General features: G+C 44.3%; 3 protein-coding genes across 3 annotated transcripts; all 3 read left to right on the top strand.

Moving 5' to 3' along the window:
• The first annotated feature begins 6,574 nt into the window (after positions 1–6,574).
• LOC136486424 (calcium-dependent protein kinase 24) lies at positions 6,575–10,399 on the top strand. Its single transcript, XM_066483308.1, has 8 exons — positions 6,575–6,851; positions 6,947–7,618; positions 8,134–8,277; positions 8,367–8,519; positions 8,653–8,768; positions 9,389–9,556; positions 9,651–9,875; positions 9,985–10,399. Exons 2-8 carry the CDS (start codon positions 7,015–7,017, stop codon positions 10,114–10,116), a joined length of 1,542 nt encoding a protein of 513 aa, XP_066339405.1. The 5' UTR covers positions 6,575–6,851; positions 6,947–7,014; the 3' UTR covers positions 10,117–10,399.
• Positions 10,400–16,106: 5,707 nt separating this feature from the next.
• LOC136486422 (uncharacterized) lies at positions 16,107–19,544 on the top strand. The gene is made up of 2 exons (XM_066483306.1): positions 16,107–18,344; positions 19,086–19,544. Exon 1 carries the CDS (start codon positions 16,107–16,109, stop codon positions 17,538–17,540), a length of 1,434 nt encoding a protein of 477 aa, XP_066339403.1. The 3' UTR covers positions 17,541–18,344; positions 19,086–19,544.
• Positions 19,545–19,690: 146 nt separating this feature from the next.
• On the top strand, positions 19,691–22,564 carry LOC136486423 (fructose-bisphosphate aldolase, chloroplastic). Its single transcript, XM_066483307.1, has 6 exons — positions 19,691–19,955; positions 20,598–20,867; positions 21,002–21,111; positions 21,221–21,311; positions 21,415–21,684; positions 21,782–22,564. The coding sequence occupies exons 1-6, from the start codon at positions 19,809–19,811 to the stop codon at positions 22,058–22,060; spliced, it is 1,167 nt and encodes a 388-aa protein (XP_066339404.1). The 5' UTR covers positions 19,691–19,808; the 3' UTR covers positions 22,061–22,564.
• The last annotated feature ends 1,001 nt before the right edge of the window (positions 22,565–23,565 follow it).

Here is a 23,565-nt window from a genome sequence, read left to right as displayed (position 1 = left end):
AAACATGGTGAAACGTGAAGCACTTTAACTGGCACGCATACCATAATTGCTTCCTTTATCGGACAGAGGTAGTACTCCCTTCGTATATGTTTTAGAGGTCGTTCTGGGCGTTCGTTCGAGTTGCACAATACAAGTCGTTCGTCCCCGCGCTGGCCAAAGGAGACGGCTTTGCCCCTGACTCATCGGTTTCCAAATCCGTTTCGAGTTAATGCACGCCGCGACCCTCGGTTCACGCCGCGGCCCTCGGTTTCCAAATCTGTTTTGACCCTCGTTAGCGCTGCGGCCCTCGGCATCTCGCTCACTCGCCTCGCAACCGCGCCTGCTCGCCTCGCCACCGGGCTCGCTCACATCGCTGCCGCGCCCGCTCACCTCGCCGTTGTGCCCGCTCGCCTCGCCGCGCCTGCTCGGACATGGAGATGGAGCTCGCGTCGGAGTCCTTAGAGATGGAGCTGGCGCCGGTCTCGGACATGGAGCTCGCGTTGGTCTCGGACATGGAGTCGGAGTCGCAGATGACGCCGGAGTTGCAGGAGGTATGCGCTCGCTGTCATCTCGTCCATGAGGACCGCCAAGCATGGACTCGTGCGCACTCGCGGAGATGGCCATGCCCTCGCTGCGGTCTCGTCCATGCGGAATATAGACTCAGCGCCATGATTCACGGCCTCGATGAATTCGACTGCGAGCTTTTCATTCCCGATCTTGACAATGTCGTGATGGATGGCAACACTCTCATGATACCTCCACAAGTGCTCAAGATGCTCGACGAGAAGCGCGAGTGTGAGCTCGCTGCGGTGAAGGAATAAGCCAAAGCATCGATAAGATAGTTCTTAATAATTGTTACAAGGATGTCTATAGTAATCAAGGATAACTAACATCATTCTAATTGTTTGATGCAGCAAGTGTAGCCTTGGCATCATGTAGCAAAGATGGTTCACAAGGGATACTAATTGGCAGACGATCTTCTCTTTCTAATATTTCTTTTTGCATGTGAGAAATCTTGAACTTGTTGCATCCTTTCACCTTCATAGCTTCCATCAAAACACTTTGTAGTGTTAGAAACATTCGGTTTGCTTTGTGTACCGATGAAAGCTCTAGTTTGGTTTTGGTTAATTGATGAAACCCTAAGTGCTAACCTAGTTTATCAAAGTGATTATGAGATAGGTAGCACTACTCCAAGTGATGAAGCAATGACGAAGATCATGACAATGGTGATAGCATGGTGATGATCAAATGCTTGAACTTGGAAAAGAAGAAAGAGAAAAACAAAAGGCTCAAGGCAAAGGTATAAAATGTAGGAGCCATTTTGTTTTAGTGATCAAGACACTTAGTGAGTGTGATCACATTTAGGATAGATAGCCGTACTATTAAGAGGAGTGAAACTCGTATCAGAATGCGGTTATCAAAGTGCCACTAGATGCTCTAACTCATTGCATATGCATTTAGGATCTAGTGGAGTGCTAACACCCTTGAAAATATTTGTGAAAAAAGGCTAACACATGTGCGCAAGGTGTTTGCAAGGCGCTTTCGGGAAAATGAAATGTCTATTTTCTATTGCGCCGGATACAAAATTCTTGGTGGTTGGCACATTTGAGTAAGGGTGAAGAAGTTAGAGTTGAAATGGAGTTGGTCGAAATGATGCTGGCGTCGGTCTACTGACCGGACGCTGGGTCACTCAGCAACCGGACGCTGAAAGGCTACGTTCGGTCGAGCTGGCAGAGAAGTCGCCAGTTTCGGTGTTGCACCGGACGCTAGACCTGTGATGCACCGAACGCTGGTTTCTGCGTCCGGTCAAACTGACTGGTCTGTACAGTGGCTAAGGGTTGAGCACCGGACGCTGGCTGCGTCCGGTCAAGGTGGACCGGACGCGTCCGGTCGAAAAAACATGCCTCGGGGAGCTTACTGGAAACGACCGGACGTTGGGGCTTCAGCGTCCGGTCAGTTTTGACCGGAGCGTCCGGTCAGAGCGCGTTTTGCCCAGTGAAGGGGTATAACGGCTCTATTTGATGGGGGCTCTATTTATAGCCCCATGGCCGGCTCAAGGGACAACTTTTGCACATTTTCATTGACATAGCAACCTTATGAGCTTATCCAAAGCCCTCCCACTCATCTCCATCATTGATCCATCATCATTGTGAGATTGGGAGAGAATCCAAGTGCATTGCTTGAGTGATTGCATCTAGAGGCACTTGGTATTCGTGTTGCGCTGCGGATTTCGCTTGTTACTCTTGGTGGTTGCCACCACCTAGACGGTTGGAGCAGCGGTGAAGGATCGGCACGAGTTGGTGATTGTTCGTGGCCACCTTCGGTGATTGTGAGGGGAGTTGTACCTTCCCCGGCGGAGTGCCGAAAGGTAACTCTAGTAAATTGCTCGTGTCATTGAGTTACCTCACTTGTGGGTCGGTTCTTGCGGTGTCCTATCGTGTGGACGAGGTTTGTGAAACACCTCTTAGCCGCCGAACCACCAAGTGTTGGTCGATACAACGGGGACTAGCGTGTTGGCAAGCACGTGAACCTCGGGAGAAAAATCGGTTGTCTCTTGTCATTTGCATTCTCCCGGTGATTGGCTTGATCTTCATCTTGTGATTGGTTCATCCCCTATACGGCGGTATAATCACCCTACTTATTTGTCTACATTCTTGCAAACTAGTTGATACAAGCTCTTTAGTGTAATTAGAATTGAGAGCTTGCTTTATTATTTACATTCATCTAGTTGAGCTCTTTGGAGTAGCAAGTTTGTGTGCCTAAGTAATCATTGCAACTAGAATTGTTGGATAGGTGGCTTGCAACCCTTGTAGAGCTAGAGCAAGTTTGCATTACGCTATTTGTCATACTAATCAAATTGCTCTAGTTAATTTGTAGATTTTTAAATAGGCTATTCACCCCCCCTCTAGCCATATTAGGACCTTTCAACCGAGTACTCCATGAATGCCTACAAAAGTGTCCATGAATGAGCAAATTTATTGTTGCAAAAACAATGAAACATATGTGAACAATTTGATCAAATTACCTCTTGCACTGCTGGAACTAGAGCTTCTACTGTTTTTGTATTCTTCTTGTATTGAATTGCTTGAATAGCTCGGAAAAAACCCAAATCAAGAATGTTGAAATCTGGAGAATTAGGTGGTTGATAAATTAGGCGAATATCGAATCCTTCTTGCTTAGAAGCCTCACAAAAAATGGGATCATCCAATTTTAAATGGGAATGTGCATTATCCTGTTGAATGAAGATTAGTTTGCCCACATCTTCTCTTGGCCATTTGGCTCGAATGCCAGGCAACACTTGGTTGATCATGAAATCTCTAATCACGTCTCTTGTGATCGAAGTTATGGGCTTCATAACCAAGTCTCCTCGGACACGGCCGGTTCTCCCATTACCTCTCATAGCCGGTTCATAAGTAACAAGTGGAAAACATCCAATCCTACCATCAAAAATACAATTCCCATCCCTAAACCTTGGTCGAGCAACAACACATAAGAACATGAATCTAGGGATGTAATTCTTGTTCTTGCAAGTCGGATGGGGATCATCTTCTTCGGGTAGCAAATAATATTTTTCAGATTTTTAAGAGAGGTAGAACCATTTTTCATCAATGAACACAATGTTAAACAAATCCTTAAACCTTGGAAAACCATGCAAAAAAGGCAGCGAAGCAAAGAAACATGTAGCCCAGGGAATTGAACTCAGAACCACAGCATTAACACAAACTACACTAACCAATCCAACAGAGAGAGATTTCTGTTAGGATCCTACTCAACACCCTATTTAATAAGGGCAAATATGAAAGATTAAACCTAAATTAAACACACCTTAATATACGTAGACCTATCCAAAACGACCCCTAAAAGATATACGGAGGGAGTACGTGTATATTAAAAGGAAAATGCAAATTCCCAAGGAAGGAAGATGCGTGTCTCTTTGTCGAACGGATCGAGAGCCAAGACACTACTGTGAGTGGCTGATTACAAGGACCACCAGTGCAGTGCTACAAAGAGACGCTCGTTGGTCCTCCGCTGGGGCCCAATGGAGCGCCGATATCTCACGCAACTCGCCGCTTGCATTGGTCAACGAGGAAGACAACAGTGCCAAATTCATGCAAGGACGTCATTAGGGGTTTAAAGATGGATTAAAAACACTACGTCTCACTCGGAGAAGGAACGTTTTATAGGTTTAGTCAAAGTCAAACGGTTGTGAGTCTGACTAAGTTTTAAAAACATATCCATAATTATGATGCTAATTAAATTAGCACCATTCAATTATAGTATTATATAGTAGTTTCATATACTAGTACCTAGTTGGTGTCATGAATGTATGTTAACATTTTTTCCCTATGAATTCAGTCAAGATAACAACAGTTTAACCTTGACTAAAATTTCACCGCCTGTTCGGTTGGCTGGCTGGGTGGGTTGGTGCTGACCAGCCCACTCACGCAGGCACATTAACGTGCTGAAGGACTGTAATTGAGCCACATTAAATGTTCAAACTATTTTAAGTTTGATCAAATTTATAGAAAAGTACGCCGGTATTTGTGACACCAAATTAGTGTCATATATTTCCATAATATACTTATTTTGGTGTCATAGATGATGTTACCTTTTTAATGCAAACTTAATCAAAGATAAGATAGTTTGACTTTATGTGATTCTCGAATTGATTTATTTTGTGATGGAGGTACTAGTTTGTGTTTCTTTTTTACTAGTTACCCATCCTTAGTTTCATAGATGGGTGACATGATTAGCCTTTTCTAAGCTTCACACATTTTAAAATGTGGGGAACAGTATGCTTGTCTCCGTAACCATCATTACTGAAGTCTGGCTATGCAAAACAGGGTGCTCATGTGCTGAAAAAAAGGTGGTATATTAAAAAGTGCAAGTCCCGAGGAATATGCCTCGCTCTAATTTGTCCAATGGAATGAGTCACTGCAGGAACAAACAAAGCCCACGAGGTACGTAGAAAACAACCAAGTGTGCTTGACAATTCCAAAGAAAACGTTTGTATTCATCGCTCACTTCTTCTCACTGCCGTCCTCGTCATCCGCTGCCTCTTTATGAATGAAACGGTGAAACACACACCCGTGAATCCATATGTGTTTCTCGCCATTGTTCAGCTGTTACTAGGATGGGATCATAGAAGGCCAAAAGAATCTTCAGTAAATCGCTTTGCCTTTTGAGAGAAATTTTATTTTTCAGCATTTTAGGAGCTGTACGTAAGAATTCTTAATTATAACTAGGGTGGTTAATTTCTGTTGTCCTGTAAGTGCTCTTTTGACTAGCTAGTCTCCGCCGAGGAAAAAAAGGCACCAACTTGTTTTTATGTGAAGACAATGTCAATGTACACGTAAAAGGTGTCATGTCTCATCTGGCCAAACTTTATCTAAGCCAAAAAGTTAGGTGGTGTTTGATACGGTAACTAAAATTTAGGAGGTGTATCAGAAAGATATTGTATACGATGTTTGATATTAATAAAAAAATTAATTACATAATCCGTCAGTACTCTATGAGACGATTTTTTAAGCCTAATCAATCCGTCATTAGCATATGTTTACTGTAGCATAATATTGTCAAATCATTGACTAATTAGGTTTAAAAGATTCGTCTTATAAATTAGTCGCAAACTATGCAATAAATTTCGTAATTAATCTATATTTAATACTTTATGTATGGGTCCAAACATTTGATAAACAGCGACGAAAATTTAGGAGGGACAACCAAACACCACCTTAGACTCCATCCAGTACAAAGACCGTTTTTTTTTTTTTTTTGCCCTCGCACTAAATCCAACGTATACGTTACGAACACCATTTTATTTTTAAGAAGCAAAGAGTATATATCCTAGGGTGTTTTAAAGTTTTATTAGAACATTATCATGAAGTCTCCTGGGATTATAGAAGCTGCCACTCTTGAAGACTTCAAGTAAGACTTAGGGTTTGTTTAGAGCACGGGAATTTATCATTTTTTCTGTCTGATTAGTGTGAAACTGTGCAGTTCCTGTAAAATTCATGTGTACCCTTAAAGTTTTTTAATTTTTTTAATTTCCTTGCAACTTAACTTGGTGTGTTTCGTGTTAAAAAAAACAACTTGGTGTGTTTCAATTTCACTGGTCACTATACATAATTTTTACCAGAAATGGACCGTTGCCTGATTTACATTTTACAAAAGGAGAAAAGTATATAAAAATATATAGAAAAAGAATAACAATGGTGACAGCGTCGTCGTCTCCTTCCTCCCTCCTTCCTGGTCACCCATGGAGAATTCCTTAGATACGACCTAGCTGCACTGCGACCAGCGCCCGCATTTCCCTTCCCCCAAATCCCTCCTCCACCTTGCCCTCCCTTTTGCCCGTTCCCAACCTTGAAACGCAAATCAAAACGCAGATATTTGAGCTCTCACCGTCATCATCTCCTCACCCCATTGGAAGCCGCCGCCTCCGAAATTCCTATAAAAAAAATATGGGTGGAGTCATCACCCACGCCGCCAAGATCCTGTCCTCTTGCGCGGCCAGCTTGTAGCTCCACGGCGGATCGATAGATAGAAGAGGCTGCAATCTCGGCACCCCCCCCCCCCCCCCCCCCCCCCCCCCCCCCAGGATTGCACATCTTCCCCCATGTGACACCTGAGAAAGTGAGAGCACAGATTTCTTCTTCCCCTTGCTGCTGCTGCCGTTTCTCGTTCCCGTTCTGCTCTGCTCGTGGGTTTGTCACAGATAAACCTCGCATAAAGCTTCGTTCGTTCCTCTGCTCTCGATCTCAATCGACAGGGCTCCTCTGTTTCCCCGCTCCAAGATCTCCCCCCTGTTCTTCCGTCTCCAGCCAGCCCGCCGAAATCCTTGGAGGAGTTGCAGAAATTTGTAGCGAGAGGTGGATTTCTCTTCCCGTTTGACCGGTTCGTCATCGCCGTGTCCCCAAATTTCTCACTTTTTATCCGGGTTTTCCGGTTTCTTGTCCAAGAACAGGCTTCCGTTTCCTGCGGCGGCGGCCTCCGTGCGGTTCTTGATCCGCGGAGCTCACCTGGGGCGCGCCAATGCAGCCGGACCCGAGCGGGGACGCCGGCAATGCGAAGGCGAAGCTGCCGCAGCCGCAGCCGGTGACGGCGCCGGCGCCGTCGTCGGGGCGGCCGGCGTCCGTGCTGCCGTACAAGACGGCGAACGTGCGGGACCACTACCGCATCGGCAAGAAGCTCGGGCAGGGGCAGTTCGGCACCACGTACCAGTGCGTGGGCAAGGCTGACGGCGCTGAGTACGCGTGCAAGTCCATCCCCAAGCGCAAGCTGCTGTGCCGGGAGGACTACGAGGACGTGTACCGCGAGATCCAGATCATGCACCACCTCTCCGAGCACCCCAACGTCGTCCGCATCCGCGGCGCCTACGAGGACGCGCTCTTCGTGCACATCGTCATGGAGCTCTGCGCTGGCGGCGAGCTCTTCGACCGCATCGTCGCCAAGGGACACTACAGCGAGCGCGCGGCGGCGAAGCTCATCAAGACCATTGTCGGGGTCGTGGAGGGATGCCACTCGCTCGGCGTCATGCACCGGGACCTCAAGCCGGAGAACTTTCTCTTTGCCAGCACCGCCGAGGAAGCCCCACTCAAGGCCACTGACTTTGGGCTCTCCATGTTCTACAAGCCCGGTATGCGTGTTTCTTTGCTTTTACATTGCTCGATTTGGTTGGTCAACTGCTGCTGTTTGCTTTTACATTGCTGTGTTAGATTGACCATTTTAGTTTGTTAATAAAACAATGACACTTGATATAATGTCGTGGTCAAGTCTGATGATTTGGCATTAGTGCTTTCTGCTCGTTTGTTTTCACAGAATGAGAATGCTATCTATCATATCGATGATAAGTCATTAATATTATTATTTGATTTGACGAGAATAGTAAGAGAAAAGATACAAAACCATGTTGAAGCTCCCAGTTTCGTTTTGGAATGGGAATGAGTTACTGAAACTGTTAATAGAAGCTTTACTAGAAGCCATTTGTGGTTTCGAGATAGTGATTTATGAGCTTCTATTTTGATGTGTTTGGTACAATGGTACTTGCATCCTAAATTGTACTCGGTTTGACTCTGGTGTTGCTAGATGTTCTCAGTGCCCCCTTGTGCTAAGATTCTTGATGATGCAAGCGGCTCATTTCCATTTCCTCAGGTGATAAATTCTCTGATGTTGTTGGAAGCCCTTACTATGTCGCACCAGAGGTACTTCAGAAATGCTATGGTCCAGAAGCTGATGTGTGGAGTGCAGGGGTAATTCTGTACATTTTGCTTTGTGGTGTGCCCCCATTTTGGGCAGGTAATGTGTTTGTCATTCAAACCGTCAAATTCGTTCGTCACTGGAAATTCACATGTTTTCCATTATGTTATATGATTATCTTCTTTCAGAAACTGAGGCTGGAATCTTCAGGCAGATTCTGCGAGGCAAACTTGATTTTGAATCTGAACCCTGGCCTAGTATTTCTGATAGCGCTAAGGATCTGGTCCGCAATATGCTTACTCGGGATCCTAAAAAGAGATTTAGTGCTCATGAGGTTCTCTGTAAGTACATTCCTTCCCTCATCTATCTCATGTAGCTGGGGTGTGGCTACATTTCCTGGGTGCTACATGGGATATCAATTTTTTATTCCCTCAATCCCTCATAATAATAGCATTGTCTATGCCACTATGTCAGGCCACCCATGGATTGTTGACGATGCCGTGGCACCTGATAAGCCTATTGATTCTGCTGTTCTGTCAAGGTTGAAGCATTTTTCGGCAATGAACAAGCTCAAGAAGATGGCATTAAGGGTATGTATATTTACTTTTCCTTATCTGATGTGATATCTGATTCTATACCATTTGGTTTTATGTGGACCCTAATAGTTTTTTTTTAGGGAAAGTGGACCCTAATAGTTAAGGCATCATTTACGTTACTGTTAGCATGATCTCTATTTCTTGACACACCAAGGCCAGCTCCATATGGCTCTATTTTCCCATTTTGTCTGATTGAATCTTACTGTTTAACTGTAGTGGGTCCTCTATCGTAATCACTCTGAAGGTGGTGCTTTATTCTCTAACCAAATACAATCTAGTAGAGCTCAGACAGATTGATAGTGATACTCATATGTCTGATCTCATGCTTATTTCCACCCCTGCTTTCTTGTCTGTGTCACAATGCTCACTATGTTCCATCCAGGTTTTCTGATTCATGCTATCAAAGCAAAACATTATAGATATTGGATATGATGTTCTGCATTGCCTTTGCTTTTCCGCCATTTTACTTCGTAATTAGTAGCTACAAATTTATTAATTTGGACTATTGCATCACGGGAATTGCAGAATGCTTCTAATGTTCAGTACATAACATGAAACCTGCAGTGGTCATCTTAAAAAAATTGACATACTGTAGGCATATTTTCAATATTCAGGTTATTGCTGATAGCCTGTCTGAGGAAGAGATTGGGGGCCTCAAGGAGTTGTTCAAGATGATTGATACTGACAATAGTGGGACTATAACATTTGATGAGCTGAAAGATGGCTTGAAAAGGGTAGGCTCTGAATTAACGGAGAACGAAATCCAGGCTCTAATGGAAGCAGTAAGTGCTCCTCCAGCCTTTTACTAGTTCAACCATAATTCCTTGCAGATATGCTCTGTGGATATTGATTTTCATTTTGGTACATTTGTTTCAGGCTGATATTGATAACAGCGGAACCATTGACTACGGTGAATTCATTGCAGCTACGTTGCACATGAATAAGCTGGAGAGGGAGGAAAACTTGGTTTCAGCATTCTCGTTTTTTGACAAAGATGGAAGTGGCTTTATAACCATTGATGAGCTGTCACAAGCATGTCGTGAATTTGGTCTTGATGACGTCCACCTTGAGGATATGATTAAAGATATTGACCAGAACAATGTTAGTCCCTTTTATATTCAATCTATTTCCCTGTCTCTGTTTTAATTGCATTCATAAATCTTGGTTTTGATTGTTCGCCACATAATTTTGATATGGTTTTTCACTTCAGGATGGTCAAATCGACTACAGCGAGTTCACGGCGATGATGAGGAAGGGCAATGCTGGTGCAACAGGAAGGAGAACCATGAGGAACAGCTTGCACTTGAATCTCGGCGAACTATTGAATCCCAGCAAAACCTAGCGCGTATTGGAAGTCCTTGTCGGGTACATTCTCATGGCATCTGAAGTTTTTGGATGCGTTGTCGATCTGCTGGCCTATTCTGAGATGTTGAGTGGTTGTCCTGTGGTAGTACTAAGATGCTGGAGAGGCTCGTAGTACTGGTGGTATCAGCTAGAGAAGAGGGATGGTACAATGTGGTTACTATGATCAACTGGTTATTATATATGTATGACTGTCGATGTAGATTGAACATGGTCTAAACATTACTTCCCTAGAAGTACAACTTCTCTGCTGTTAAGTGTCAGTTTAGTTTATATTAAATGGCAATTTCTTTCACTAAATTCCTCGATAGTAACTGCTTTTTACACCGTTCATGTTCTGTATGGTACGACCTATATACTTTTTAACTTTCACCATCAATATCTATAATTAATGGATAACAATCAATATCTATAACTAATATCGGTAGATAACACAGGATTAACATTTCTAGAATTATTTATTGTAAAAACTACTACGATGTACAACTCTTTTAATTTAGATAACATATTTTTATAGATGTGTTGGTCAAAGGACTCAAAGTTAAATGAAATTTATTTTAGGACAAATTTAGATAGACTTTTACTTGTGATGGGAGGAACTATATATCTATATTGATTAGAAAATTAGAAGAACGGATAAAAAAAATGTGACACCGATATCTATATTGATCAGAAAATTAGAAGAATGGGTATAAAAATGTGACACCGAGAACAATAACCAGTAAGGAAAAATGGTATGCCTAGATGAATCAGATATATCATATAAAATAATTAATTAAATTGTAATCTGCATTTTTTTTAAGATGGGGCTGGTGACCAGACGTCTGATGGGGAAGGATTCTGTCGGACAGTAACCTGGGCACACGGCCACCGAACGGCCTAGCAGAACGGCCCATCAGAAAACGCCATCGCACGCCCCCGGCTTTGTTCGCTAGCCTGCCGCTGCGCCGTTCACTGCTGCACGCGCGTGCGCCCGTCCTCGTCCGCCTCGTCCCACCCTGCACGTGTACCTCGCCCTCGTCCGCCTCGCCCCACCCCGCACGCGCCGCTCCTTCCCCCTGACCCCTCCTCTCTCTCCGCTTGGGCGGGACCCGGGAGCCAGGATGAGGATGAGCACGCCCCACAAGCAGGACCCAGGCGTGTTGCGCCCCATCCACTGTCCCTCGGCTGGCCACGCCCCTTCCCTCGGCGTCGGGCCATACCCCAATGACTCTCAACATACTTCTAAACACACGAAACACTGTAATATAAAACACTTGAATGCAACGTACGTCTTGAAGCAGATGAAACATTTGAAACATACACTTACAAACATATGTGTGTAACATATGCAACATCTAGATAAAACACCTGCAACTTGTAACATGAAAACACTTATTGCAACATAAGAATGAAACAACTGAAACATTTCGAACATACTCTTGCAACATATGTGTGAAACATGTGCAACATCCTAATAAAAAACGCTTGCACATACGTCTGAAACAAAAAAAAAACATGTCTCTAAAACACTTACAACATGCATCTGGAACACTTGCAACATATGCAACATCCCAATCTACTTTTTGCAAAATCCATATGTAACACTTGCAACATACCTCGATAACATCTGAAACACTTGAAAAGATATATTTGCAACGTAGGGGAGGGAGAGACTAGGGTCGGTTGATTTTGGGCTTTGGAGTGGGAGCCGGTGCTAAGAGGCAGCGCGCGAGCACCACCAGCACGGCCCAGGCTCGCGAGTGCCCTTGGCTCAGTAGGGATAGACCCTAGTCGCGCGACGACACCACCAGCACCAACAAAAGCGGGCGGCGCGCCCGATGGCGCGGGTAGACATGCGGCGGTTGGGATTGCGGGAGCAAGGAGCGAGAGCGCGCGGGTGGGGTGCGCAACGGGCAGGAGCGAGGAGCGAGCAGCGCAGGATGAAGGTGCGCGGGGGAGATGGCCGCTACAGTGACTTGGGGAGTGGGGGCGAGCAAACGGCTGCACGGCGTTGTGAAGCGTGCGATGGACGAGCGAGGAGAAATATATTTTTGAGAGGGATGGGGGAGACGTACAGAGGAGGAGACAGGCATGTTGGGCCGGTAGCGCGTAGGCTACAACTTTTTTACGGTTGGTAAAAAAAATACAACTGATATGTGTGTTGGCTGTATAAATACAGTAGGCGTGCCGTTATGGGCCTCCACCGAGGCCTACTAAGACATTTGGTCCGTTATCAGACCTTTCTAACCTTTTCTTTTCTTTTTTCCTTTCTTGTGCTGGAAGGGTGCTTTAAGCCGATGTTATAAAGCACGTTCTGAGGAGTATTTAGCTTTTAGTATGCTGATGAGAAGCTAAAAATGTATTACAAAAGCTAATAGCAAAAATCCAATAACCAGAAGCCAAATGTCAAAAAATCAACTTTTAAACCAAAAGCTCAAAAACCGCAGCTCAAATAAATGGACCCTAAGTTAAACGAGCATGCGCCTAAAAAACCATATGCACAGTTTGTACTATAGCAAGGATCATCCATATGAATATTGCGACAAATAGCTCCACCTTTTAAATCATATACTGGATCATGATCGTGTGTTGCAAGGGGAACAAAAGAATGTCACGATAATTCAGATATGTGTTCTATTATTGCCAAAAATGATTTTAGAGTGTGATGTTCGTAACATTTCGTTTGTAGTCAATTACTAGAAAACTCAGATCGCCGCGCCTTGCTTGGAGTGCACCTGCCTTGGATTTTTATGTTACCTTTCTGTTGCTACTTGATTTAAATATGTATGTTTTAGAGCATGATTAACATTAGCAATGTTTGAAATTAGCCCATAGCTGTTTGGAGTAGATTCACTGCTGCTCTTCACTGTACTCGCTGCTCTTCACTGTGCACTGTGTTATACCGCTAGTTGTTACGTTGCTCTGAATATAAAATGCTTGTGGCCACAGAGGAATCAGAGCGTTAAAGGAGTTTGGATTTACGACCCTTCAGGTGGCTTGCCGTGTAGCTCCAGATAGATCCTGAAGGTGGCCCTGAGCTAAGTCGTCGATGGCGGCGCGCGTGCAGGTGACCTCGACGAGGATGTGGGGCGGGTGCGCCATGTGCAGGACGTGGTGTGTGCCTGGGTAGATGCGGTGGCAGCTGGCGAGATGTGGAGGTGGCGTTGGCAGGTGGGATGGAGCCATGGAAGCGGGCGAAGCTACGAAGGGGCACAGGTGGGGCGGACGGAGGAGGAAGACGATGTATCTGATCTTTTTACGCTTTTAGCTCAAAATAGCTGGTGGTTTCTCAGCTAGTTGGCTAGTGACTAGTCGAGGGTTTGACCAAAAATTAGCTCACCAATTAATTTCCTATTTGAATGGACTAGAGTTAATTTGGGCTAGCTTTTAGCTGGCTAGTGATTAGCCATAGGATCAAACAGAACCTAAGCCCTATGCTACGCATTCTATTCGAAGCAAAAACAATTCGCAAGATGGTGCATTAACCGTTGCTAAGTGCTAATCAAGGAACTGAGAAAGCAGGGCAGAGCGCACTGAGAGGACGTGGTGATTTTTGGACGGCCGCTGCATTGCCGGTGATGGCTTGGTCCACTGGCTTGTTCCCAGCCGTCGCGGCCATGCATGGCCTCCAGCGCGTGGTCGATCGCGACGACGTCCTCGGTCCAGCACGCTGCACGCGCCCGATTTGTCCATTGCGACGACCCCGGCGCCGGGGTCACGAGGGAGTACCTCATATCGCAATTCCTTTCGGCATCTGTCGGTTTATTTCGTCTTCATTCATGTCCTCCGTTGGAGTCCTTTTCTGTGGTTGCGTTCTGCATGCGGAATTTTTGTTTTGTTTTTCTTGAGTCCATTTTTTGTTTCCGCATGTTGGGTTCATTTTGTTTTTTCTTTTCCGCTCATCTTTTTTTTTTTCGTTTTACTTGCGTTCGTCTTTTCACGGGCGCCGTTGCACCTACCTCTTTTTTTTGTTGTTGTTGCATTTTTTTAGTATTTCTCTTTTTTCAACATAAAAATAAGAATAAATAATAAATACAATATCATAGGCACTTGAGCCATTCTTTTCATAAATAAATATCCGCACCACTAAATTATTCATGTGTTTTTTTATTAGGAATACAACTTATTTTTGTTAGAAACTGGATCAGCAGATGGTCCAACTAATCAAATCGCGAACTGAAAGTACTTTGTTATATAAAATGTTTTCCTAAACGGTAAACGGTCTTTACACGGTCGCCCTTCGTTTAGCGTTTAGGCTGTTTACACGGTGTTTAAACAAAGTTAAACGGTTTTGTACTTAAAAAAACACATATAATTATATATGTGCATGTAAAAAAAATAAATATTCTAGCATTTATACATATTTATCCGAGTAAAAATCAATTATTTTGGTATGTATATATATTTATGCATGTGAAAAGAACCAAATATATATATTATGCATGTAACATATCAAGTGTACATATTTATAAATATAATAAACTTAAGTATACAAATTTATCCATACAAAACTGAACTAGATTTACCTCGTATTCGCCTAAACAGCCGTTTAAACAGCTATTTAGCCCGTTTAATACAGTTTATCTCCGTTTCATTTAGGCCATTTAGACCGTTTAAACGGTCAACCGTTTAATTTCCGTTTACCCTCTAAACAAAACAGTTTACCACCGTTTATCATTTAGTGGCCGTTTAAACGACCGTTTAGGTGAACACTGTTATACAATATATAATATACTCCAAGCTGTTCACATATAAATTAAAGTATGTTGAACCGAGCCCAACTAATATCTCATGTCGCAATTTATTTCGACGTCCGTACGTTTATTCCTCTTCATGTCTCCTCCGTTGGGGTCCTTTTCTGTGGTCGTGTTCCGCATGTGGGATTTTTCGTTTTTCTTGAATCCATTTTTTGTTTTCGCATGTTGGCTCCATTTTTTTTCTTTTCGGTCCATCCGTTTTTTTGTTTTTCTTGCGCCCATTTTTCACGGGCACCCTTCCACCTACCTCTTTCAGTATTTTTAGTATTTCTCATTTTTCTTATATAGACATAAAAATCAATAATAAAGGTAATATCATAGGTACTCGAACATTTGACATTTTTATCATAAATAAATATTCATACCACTAAATTATTGATGTAGTTTTGATTAGGAACACAACTTAATTTTTGTTAGAAACGGGATCAGCTGATGATCCAAGTAATCAAACTGTGAACTGAAATATTGAGTACTTTGTTATGCAATATATAATGTAAATAAATATACTCCAAGCTGTTCACATACAATAGTTCTATCCTCGACGAGAGATGCCATGTGAAAAATCGAAAGAGGTCTTCATCATAATCATCAACAAACAGACCAGTCCCTAACATGTCAGCAGCTAACTCCTTACCGCTTGAATAGATATTAGAATTATAGATTTTCATGGGTTTTCAAAGTAAGTCATGGAACTTAATATTTATTTATACCAATAGTATGAAAATTAAAATTATGATATATCTGCGAGTGATATTTCTGTGATAATGATTGACTTCAATTATGGATGTCGTAGTCAATCAAGGTCTTAAAAACTTTTATGGATGTCATAGTCCATATTTTTAAGACCTTGATTGAGTTGTACATGATTTCAATCAAGGTCTTAAATTATGGATGCCGTAGTCTTAATAGTACATTGTCTTATTATCTTAATATAAAATTTACTCTTTGGTATAATTTGGTGAGTTGTACATGCAGCTTGAATGTTTGACAACTCACTTGTCATCTTCATCTTTTTTTAGGATCACTTGTCATCCACATCCTTTTTTTTTTTCAATTCATTGTCATCCACAATTCTTATCTCTGTCACCTGTGGTAAAAGCCCGTTCAGGAATTAACAGCCAGTTGTCTTGGCGTGCCGTTTGGGCCGGCCCACGAAGAAATTTGGTCCATCGATATGCACGAGGCCTATCTGATCCTCCTGCCGCCTGCCGGGCAATCTTCGTCCTCCCCAATGCCGCCGCCGTTTCCGCCGTCTCCCCCTCCCCCTCCCCCGCGTCTCCTCGCCGGCGGCGACCACCACCCGCCCCCGACCTCCGCCTCCTCCCCGGAACACCCCTTCCTCTCGGCGCACCTCGTCCTCCCCTCCCCGTCTCCGTCCCCCGCCGATCTCTCCTCGCCGCACCTACCCCTCGCCCTCGCCTTCGCCTTCCTCACCCAGCCTTCCCCGCTCCCGCGCCGTCTCCTTGTCGTCCTCCACGCCGCCGGCGCCCGCTTCCCCGCCTTCTACCACGCCTTCGCGTCGGCTCTCCTCTCCCTCCCCTTCCCCCTCCTCCTCCCCCACCCGCGCACCCGCCTCCTCCTCGCCGCCTCGGAGCTCGCCCGCGCGGCGGCGCCGGGGTTCGCGCCCCTCCTCGCCTCCCTCCTCCGCCGCGTGCCGTTCCCCGGGGACGCCCGCCTGCTCGAGGTTTTGCACGAGCACGCCTCGTTTCTCGCCGACGAAGAGCCCCAGCTCCTCGCCACCGCCGTGTTCGCCTTCCTCCGACTCCTCTCCCGGAACCGCCTCGCTCCGGCCGCAGGCAGCGTCGAGTGCAAGGACTGCGAGGAGTGCAAGGGTGCCAAAAATCTGCAAGAATGCAGGGGAATGCTGGTGTCTTTCTGCGTCTCCATGCTGCAGGATCACTTCCAAGTGTGCGCACTGCTCGGAAGGGACCTTGTGAGGTCGCTCCACGAGCTGGCGCTCGTGCCAGAGTTCCAGGTGCTGTGGCGAGATTTGATACTTGACCGTGCTGCCAACGTCTGTCAGATCGGCACACCCCGATGGTGCTCAGCTGTGGCCATCACGTCAGAGATGGAGATGCAACTCTTGTTCATGATGAACAATGTGAAGTGGGGGGATCAGAAGAGATACCAGCTGTGGTTTGCAAGGAAGCACCTGGTGGTTCCTGGAGGGGAGGAGAGGATCCCTGACATTGTGCGGTTCATATGCTGCGGGTACCACCCGACCAATGAGGTCATGCAATCTGGTGTCATTGCTCGCTGGGCGGTCGTAGGTTGGCTGCTGACGAGTTGCAGCAAGGGTTATGTTGTGGCGAATGCGAAGCTGGCGCTGTTCTATGACTGGTTGTTCTTCGAGGAGGGGAGGGGTAGTGTTATGAATATTGAACCTGCTATGCTCCTGATGGTGAACTCAGTGTCTCAGTACACGGATATCACGAACATGCTGCTTGAGTTCTTGTTTCTTCTGATTGACAACTATGATGTGCAGAGGAAGGAGGCGATTGCACACGGTGTGAGGAGTGCGTTTGGGGTGCTAGTGAAGAAGGGAGTGGTTCCGTCATTGGAGCCATTGACAGGTTGTGACAAGTTATCACCGTTGCTCAGGCAAAAGCTTCTGGCATTTTTATCTAATACTTGTGAGGCGGCTGAAGAAGCTTGTGGGAAGTGAATCAATGAGGTTTCTAAAGGAACATAATTGAACAAGAGAATTTGCTGAAGCATGCAGGTAATTTATGGTAGTCACAACCATCTCTATGAGGAATGAATTCAGCTCCTATTCATCAGGATTTCCTTGTTTTTGAAACTTTCGTAAGCCTGTAAAGAGGAAACAGAAGGTGCTTTAGGTTTTGTATAATGACAAGAGAGAGGTGAAGAAAATTTTTGGAAGCGGCAAACATAAGGAATGTGAAATATGGGTTAATCTTTGGCTTGCCCTGTTACCTGCGAGCCAGTTTCTGATTGACATTTACAGGCAAGCGTAAGGCATGTGAAATATGGGTTAATCTTTGACTTGCCTGGTTACCTGCATGCCAGTTTCTGATTGATATTTACAGAGACATCCTACAAAGATTGCGCTACTCGTTCAGATGCCAACCTCTTTGGTTATATATGCCATAGTACTTCGCATGAATTTACTGCCTGGTTAACCTGTGAAGCAGTTGAATTTGCTCAAGCTACGGTGCCTTCAGTTGATGCTGAAGATAGTGTGTGAAGGGATTATTTCACTGGTTGTATGTTCATCTAAAGGGATGGTTACATTTATCTCAAGGATGAAATTTGTGCTTCTTGTGATTCGATTTCCCATAAGTTCCAAATATTGATAATTGGAATACAGCAGAAAAATAGGTCTTTGTGCAAATTTTTCATCATCCATAATTGGAAGCTGTGATGACTGATGAGCTTTTCGATGCTTCAAGTTGAAGTTACACAAAGCGAGGCGTTCAGATCCAATGTTTGGGTGTGTTAAAAAATGGTATGCATAGCATCTTGGTGAAACTGATTTTTTTTGTTTTGTATTATACTATTATTTCTTTTCATTTAAAAGTTCTATACAAATCAGCCCTGAAAGTGATATTTCTCCGAAGTCTGGAGTTGTAGCGGTCCATCCAATTTTTTATGTAATTCTGAAATCCCTGTCAGACCAAAATTATGTGCTTGTAAACATTTTGTAGCTATTCAGTTTTTTGTTATTCAATAGTGAAATCACTTTCATGGCACTTTGTTTCTTATGTTGTCATGGAGCTCATTGTTATTCAACCATGAAATCACTTTCATGGCACTTTGTTTCTTTCGTTGTCATGGAGATCATTGTTATTCAATAGTGAAATCACTGTCATGGCACTATGTTTCTTTCGTCATCATGGAGATCAATAATAGGTGCCATATGTGGCCAATTTGCTTGTTGGTATCAAATAAACTTTTTTGCAAGTGTTATAATTTCCTTCTCTCCCATTTACTGAACGCAACTACTTTTACTATGCAAAGTATCATATTTGTATATTCTTTCTCTATTATCTCCTAGCTGGTTTATTAATTTTTACGGTATGGCGATAGACAATGTCAGTTCTCTTTTGTAAGGCCATGAGAAAAGAAAATTCCCTGGAAAATCATCACAAATGATCTTCCAGAATGCTATACTGCTGTACGTGGAATATACTCATGTTGGCGTCTTGGTTGCGAGGTTTCAAAATTAGTGGTGGTTGTCCTTGTGCAGCTAGGCCCAAGAAGCAGCACCATTAATTCTGCCTTTGGGAGCTAGGACCAGAAGTGTGTCACGGAAGGAACCCTGCAGCATCCAGCAAACAACTCAGAGCTGGAGTTTGTTACCACCAAAATACTGACTGGAAAAATATAATGTATTTCATGGAATTACTGACAACTGGGCAATTTTGACGGATGCAATCTGTCAGGACATCTCTGCCGTTGGTAGACACGAATGGGCAACAGTTGGTGGTGAAATCCACCCACGGAAACCCAGATTTCCTCATCAGGCAGGATCCATCTTAAGGTCAAGAATGCACATCCGATATTTTTCACATCCGATATTTTTGGACGATGTCGTCATCGCGCAAAGAGGAAAATGTTTCTTTTGCAAGTTTTACATGGTATACACAGAAAAAGAGAAGGGAAAATATATATTTGCCTGTATACACAGAAAAAGAGAAGGGAAAATATATATTTGCCAGAGACAGGACAAAAGAGAGGGTGGCAAGAGGATTGGCTGATTGCAGCAACCAAAGCACAGCCATTCATTTCCAGAAGGCCAGTCTCCACCACACAGTTCATATCCCTTGTCCTTGTGTGCCCCCAGCAGGTGCACGACCTTATATGCCAGCTGCTGCACCACTTCTCAAGTCTCAACCCCCTAAGGAAAGACTCTGTGTCATCAAAGAGAGGGTAGCACCTGATCTCCTCGATCACCTTCAGAACCAGAGCAATGGCATCTGCTACTCTCCTCAAATCGTCTTTCCTTCCCAAGAAGGCTGAATGGGGTGCCACGCGCCAGGCTGCCGCTACCAAGCCGGTGACTGTCAACATGGTTGTCCGTGCTAGCGCCTATGCTGATGAGCTTGTCAAAACCGCGGTATTGTTTCTGAACACCAGCAGTAAAATTACGTGCTTATTACCATGCTAGTTTTATGTTATTAACTTGCAGAAGCTTGTTAGTATCAATAGAAAAATGACATATGGCCCTGTTTGAAACAACTTATTTCAACCATGAAAACTTCAGTTTTGTTTATCATGATTTAACTAATGCAAGTTTGAGGATTCATTAGGAAAGGTAACCCATTTGACAGTTTAGATCCCATATTATTACTCATTTATGCACACACGCTAGTCTAAATCAGCATTGTCTCCTTGCATTGGTTTAGGAACTTGCAATGTTCAGGGAGATGAATTTGTGAACTAGACATCTAGGAGTATGTATATTGGGCTGGCACATGTCAACACCAGTATAGGCCAAGCAGCAGTATAGCCACTCATAATTTTGATGACTACAAGCTAGTTCAGTTACATTTTAGATTACTTTGAAAGGTCCTGCTTAAGTTCTGTGATCCATCTGAAAAGGTTCATAATATGTATGACTTGCTATGGTCTCAAACTTCTGAAAGAACATTTCATCAACTTGGAAAAAGTAACTGCTCTTTTCTATTGAGAAAGGAAAGCTATGATGATCATTTCAGTTATGGTTCAGAATATTACAAGTTTATTCTTCTTGCTGCAGAAAACCATCGCATCACCAGGAAGGGGTATCCTTGCCATGGATGAGTCAAACGCTACCTGCGGCAAGAGGCTTGACTCCATTGGCCTTGAGAACACTGAGGCCAACCGCCAGGCTTACAGGACCCTCCTTGTCAGTGCCCCAGGCCTGGGACAGTACATCTCTGGTGCTATCCTCTTCGAGGAGACCCTCTACCAGTCAACTGTTGATGGCAAGAAGATTGTTGACGTCCTTAATGAGCAGGGAATCGTGCCTGGTATCAAGGTCGACAAGGTATGTTGTAGACTTTAAACCAACAGATGACATGCGTGTAGGTTCTTAGCTAGAAACTAGATTTGTTGGTGTTGTGACAGTCTCTTTCAAGATCGAAAGCAACAGCAAACCTCTGAAGCTATGCTCAATCTCAGGGTCTTGTGCCACTTGCTGGCTCCAACAACGAGTCGTGGTGCCAAGGTCTTGATGGCCTTGCTTCACGTGAAGCAGCCTACTACCAGGCTGGTGCCCGCTTCGCCAAGTGGTGAGAAACGTGGCCCCTGCTGCATTGGCAGTTACTTTCTGTCGTTATGTACGTGGTGACATATATATATAGATCCCATGTGTGAGTGTGACGTGAAGTTCTGTCACAGGCGCACTGTTGTCAGCATCCCCAACGGTCCATCTGAACTTGCCGTGAAGGAAGCTGCCTGGGGCCTTGCCCGCTATGCCGCCATTTCACAGGTATATATCCTAGAAAAAGGACCATCATATTGGTTTCTTTTCAATATGTATGTACTCCTATATATAAAAACACCCTTATATATCTGTCGAAATGAAATGCTAGGAAAATGGTCTGGTGCCAATTGTGGAGCCCGAAATCCTTCTTGATGGTGAGCACGGCATCGAGAGGACCTTCGAGGTCGCACAGAAGGTGTGGGCAGAGACCTTCTACTACATGTCTGAGAACAATGTGATGTTTGAGGGCATCCTGCTCAAGCCCAGCATGATCACCCCTGGTGCTGAGTGCGAGGAGAAGGCCACCCCTGAGCAAGTAGCCGAGTACACCCTCAAGCTCCTCCACAGAAGGATCCCTCCTGCCGTTCCTGGCATCATGGTCAGCGCTCTCTTCTTGCTAACAGGTTTCTCTCCGGTTGCACATGCCATGGTCTTCTGTGTTCTCAACTGCTATTATTTTGTGCAATATAATGCAGTTCCTGTCTGGTGGGCAGTCTGAGGTTGAGGCGACCCAGAACCTGAACGCCATGAACCAGAGCCCCAACCCGTGGCATGTGTCCTTCTCCTACGCTAGGGCGCTGCAGAACACCTGCCTCAAGACATGGGGTGGCAGGCCCGAGAACGTGAAGGCAGCACAGGAAGCGCTGCTGCTGCGTGCCAAGGCCAACTCCCTGGCGCAGCTCGGCAAGTACACCAGCGATGGTGAGGCCGCTGCGGCCAAGGAGGGCATGTTCGTCAAGAACTACAGCTACTAAGACGACGATACCACTGCTGCTAGTACGTTCCTCGAGGGCACTGTAGGCAGTCTGCCATTGCAGGTTCAGCTGGAAAAATACACTGCAATTTTACTTCTACCCTGAGGCCATTTGGTTCATTTCATTGGAGGAATTGGAATCTCCTTAATGGGCTAGGCTATTTGGCTTGGGATTTGACATTTCACAACTTTCCTAAGTTCATATAAGCCTATCTCAAACTCATAGGGTAGGAGATGGAGATTGATTCTATAGATCATCATGTTATGTTTCTACTATGCAACTTATAGCACGCTCTTCGGCTCACTCCCCTACAACACAAATGCAGCACATAAAAACCTCCCTCGTATGGCCAACTGTAGTAGACAGTAGGGAAATCAATTTCGTGGCACTTTATTTCTTTCGCTGTCATGGTGATCAATAGGTGCCATGTGTGGCCAATTTGCTCTTGTAAACATTGTCACTATTCAGTTTTTGTTATTCAATAGTGAAATCACTTTCATGGCACTTTGTTTCTTTCGCTGTCATGGAGATCAATAGGTGCCATGTGTGGCCAATTTGCTCTTGTAAACATTGTCACTGTTCAGCTCTTGTTAGTCAACAGTGAAATCACTTTCATGGCACTTTGTTTCTTTCGTTGTCATGGAGATCAATAGGTGCCATGTGGCCAATTTGCTCGCTGGTATCAAAGTTTTTTGCTCGCTGGTATAGAAGTTTTTTTTTTTTTTTTTTTTTTGCAATTGTTATAATTTTCTTTCTCTCATTTACTGAACGCAACAGTTTTTATTGTTCAAAATATGATATTTGTATTTTCTTTCTCTATTATCTCCTAGCTGGTTTATTAATTTTTATGGTATAGCATTAGACAATGTCAGTTCTCTTTTGCAAGGCCATGAGAAAAAAAAAATCCTTGGAAATCATCACATATTGAAATCACAAATGATCTTCCAGAATGCTATACTGCTGTACGGTTGGAATCCTCATGTTGGCATCTTGGTTGGGAGGTTTCAAAATGAGTGGTGGTTGTCCCTTGTGCACCTAGGCCCAAGAAGAAGCACCGTTTAATTCTGCCTTTGTGTCACCAGAAGGGACTCGGCATCCAGCAAACAACTCAGAGCTGGAGTTTGTTACCACCAAAATATTGACGGGAAAAAATATAATGTACTGTATATTTCATGGAATAACTGACAACGGGGCAATTTCATGGATGCAATCTACCAGGACACAGACACGAACGGGCAACGGTTGGTGGTGAAATCCGCCCACAGAAACCCAGAATTCCTCATCAGGCAGGATACATCTTGAGGTCAAGAATGAACATCCAATATTTACGGTTCACGTCGTCGTCGCTCAAAGTGGAAAATGTTTCTTTTGCAAGTTTTAATGTCGCCGTCGCGCAAAGAGGAAAATGTTTCTTTTGCAAGTTTTACACGGTACACAGAAGAAGAGAAAGGGAAATATCTGCCAGAGACAGGACAAAAGAGAGGGTGACAAGAGGATTGGCTGAT

Source organism: Miscanthus floridulus, chromosome 10, assembly GCF_019320115.1.
Source record: "Miscanthus floridulus cultivar M001 chromosome 10, ASM1932011v1, whole genome shotgun sequence".
NCBI classification, from domain to species: domain Eukaryota; kingdom Viridiplantae; phylum Streptophyta; class Magnoliopsida; order Poales; family Poaceae; genus Miscanthus; species Miscanthus floridulus.
This window is presented reverse-complemented; position numbering and strand designations above follow the sequence as displayed.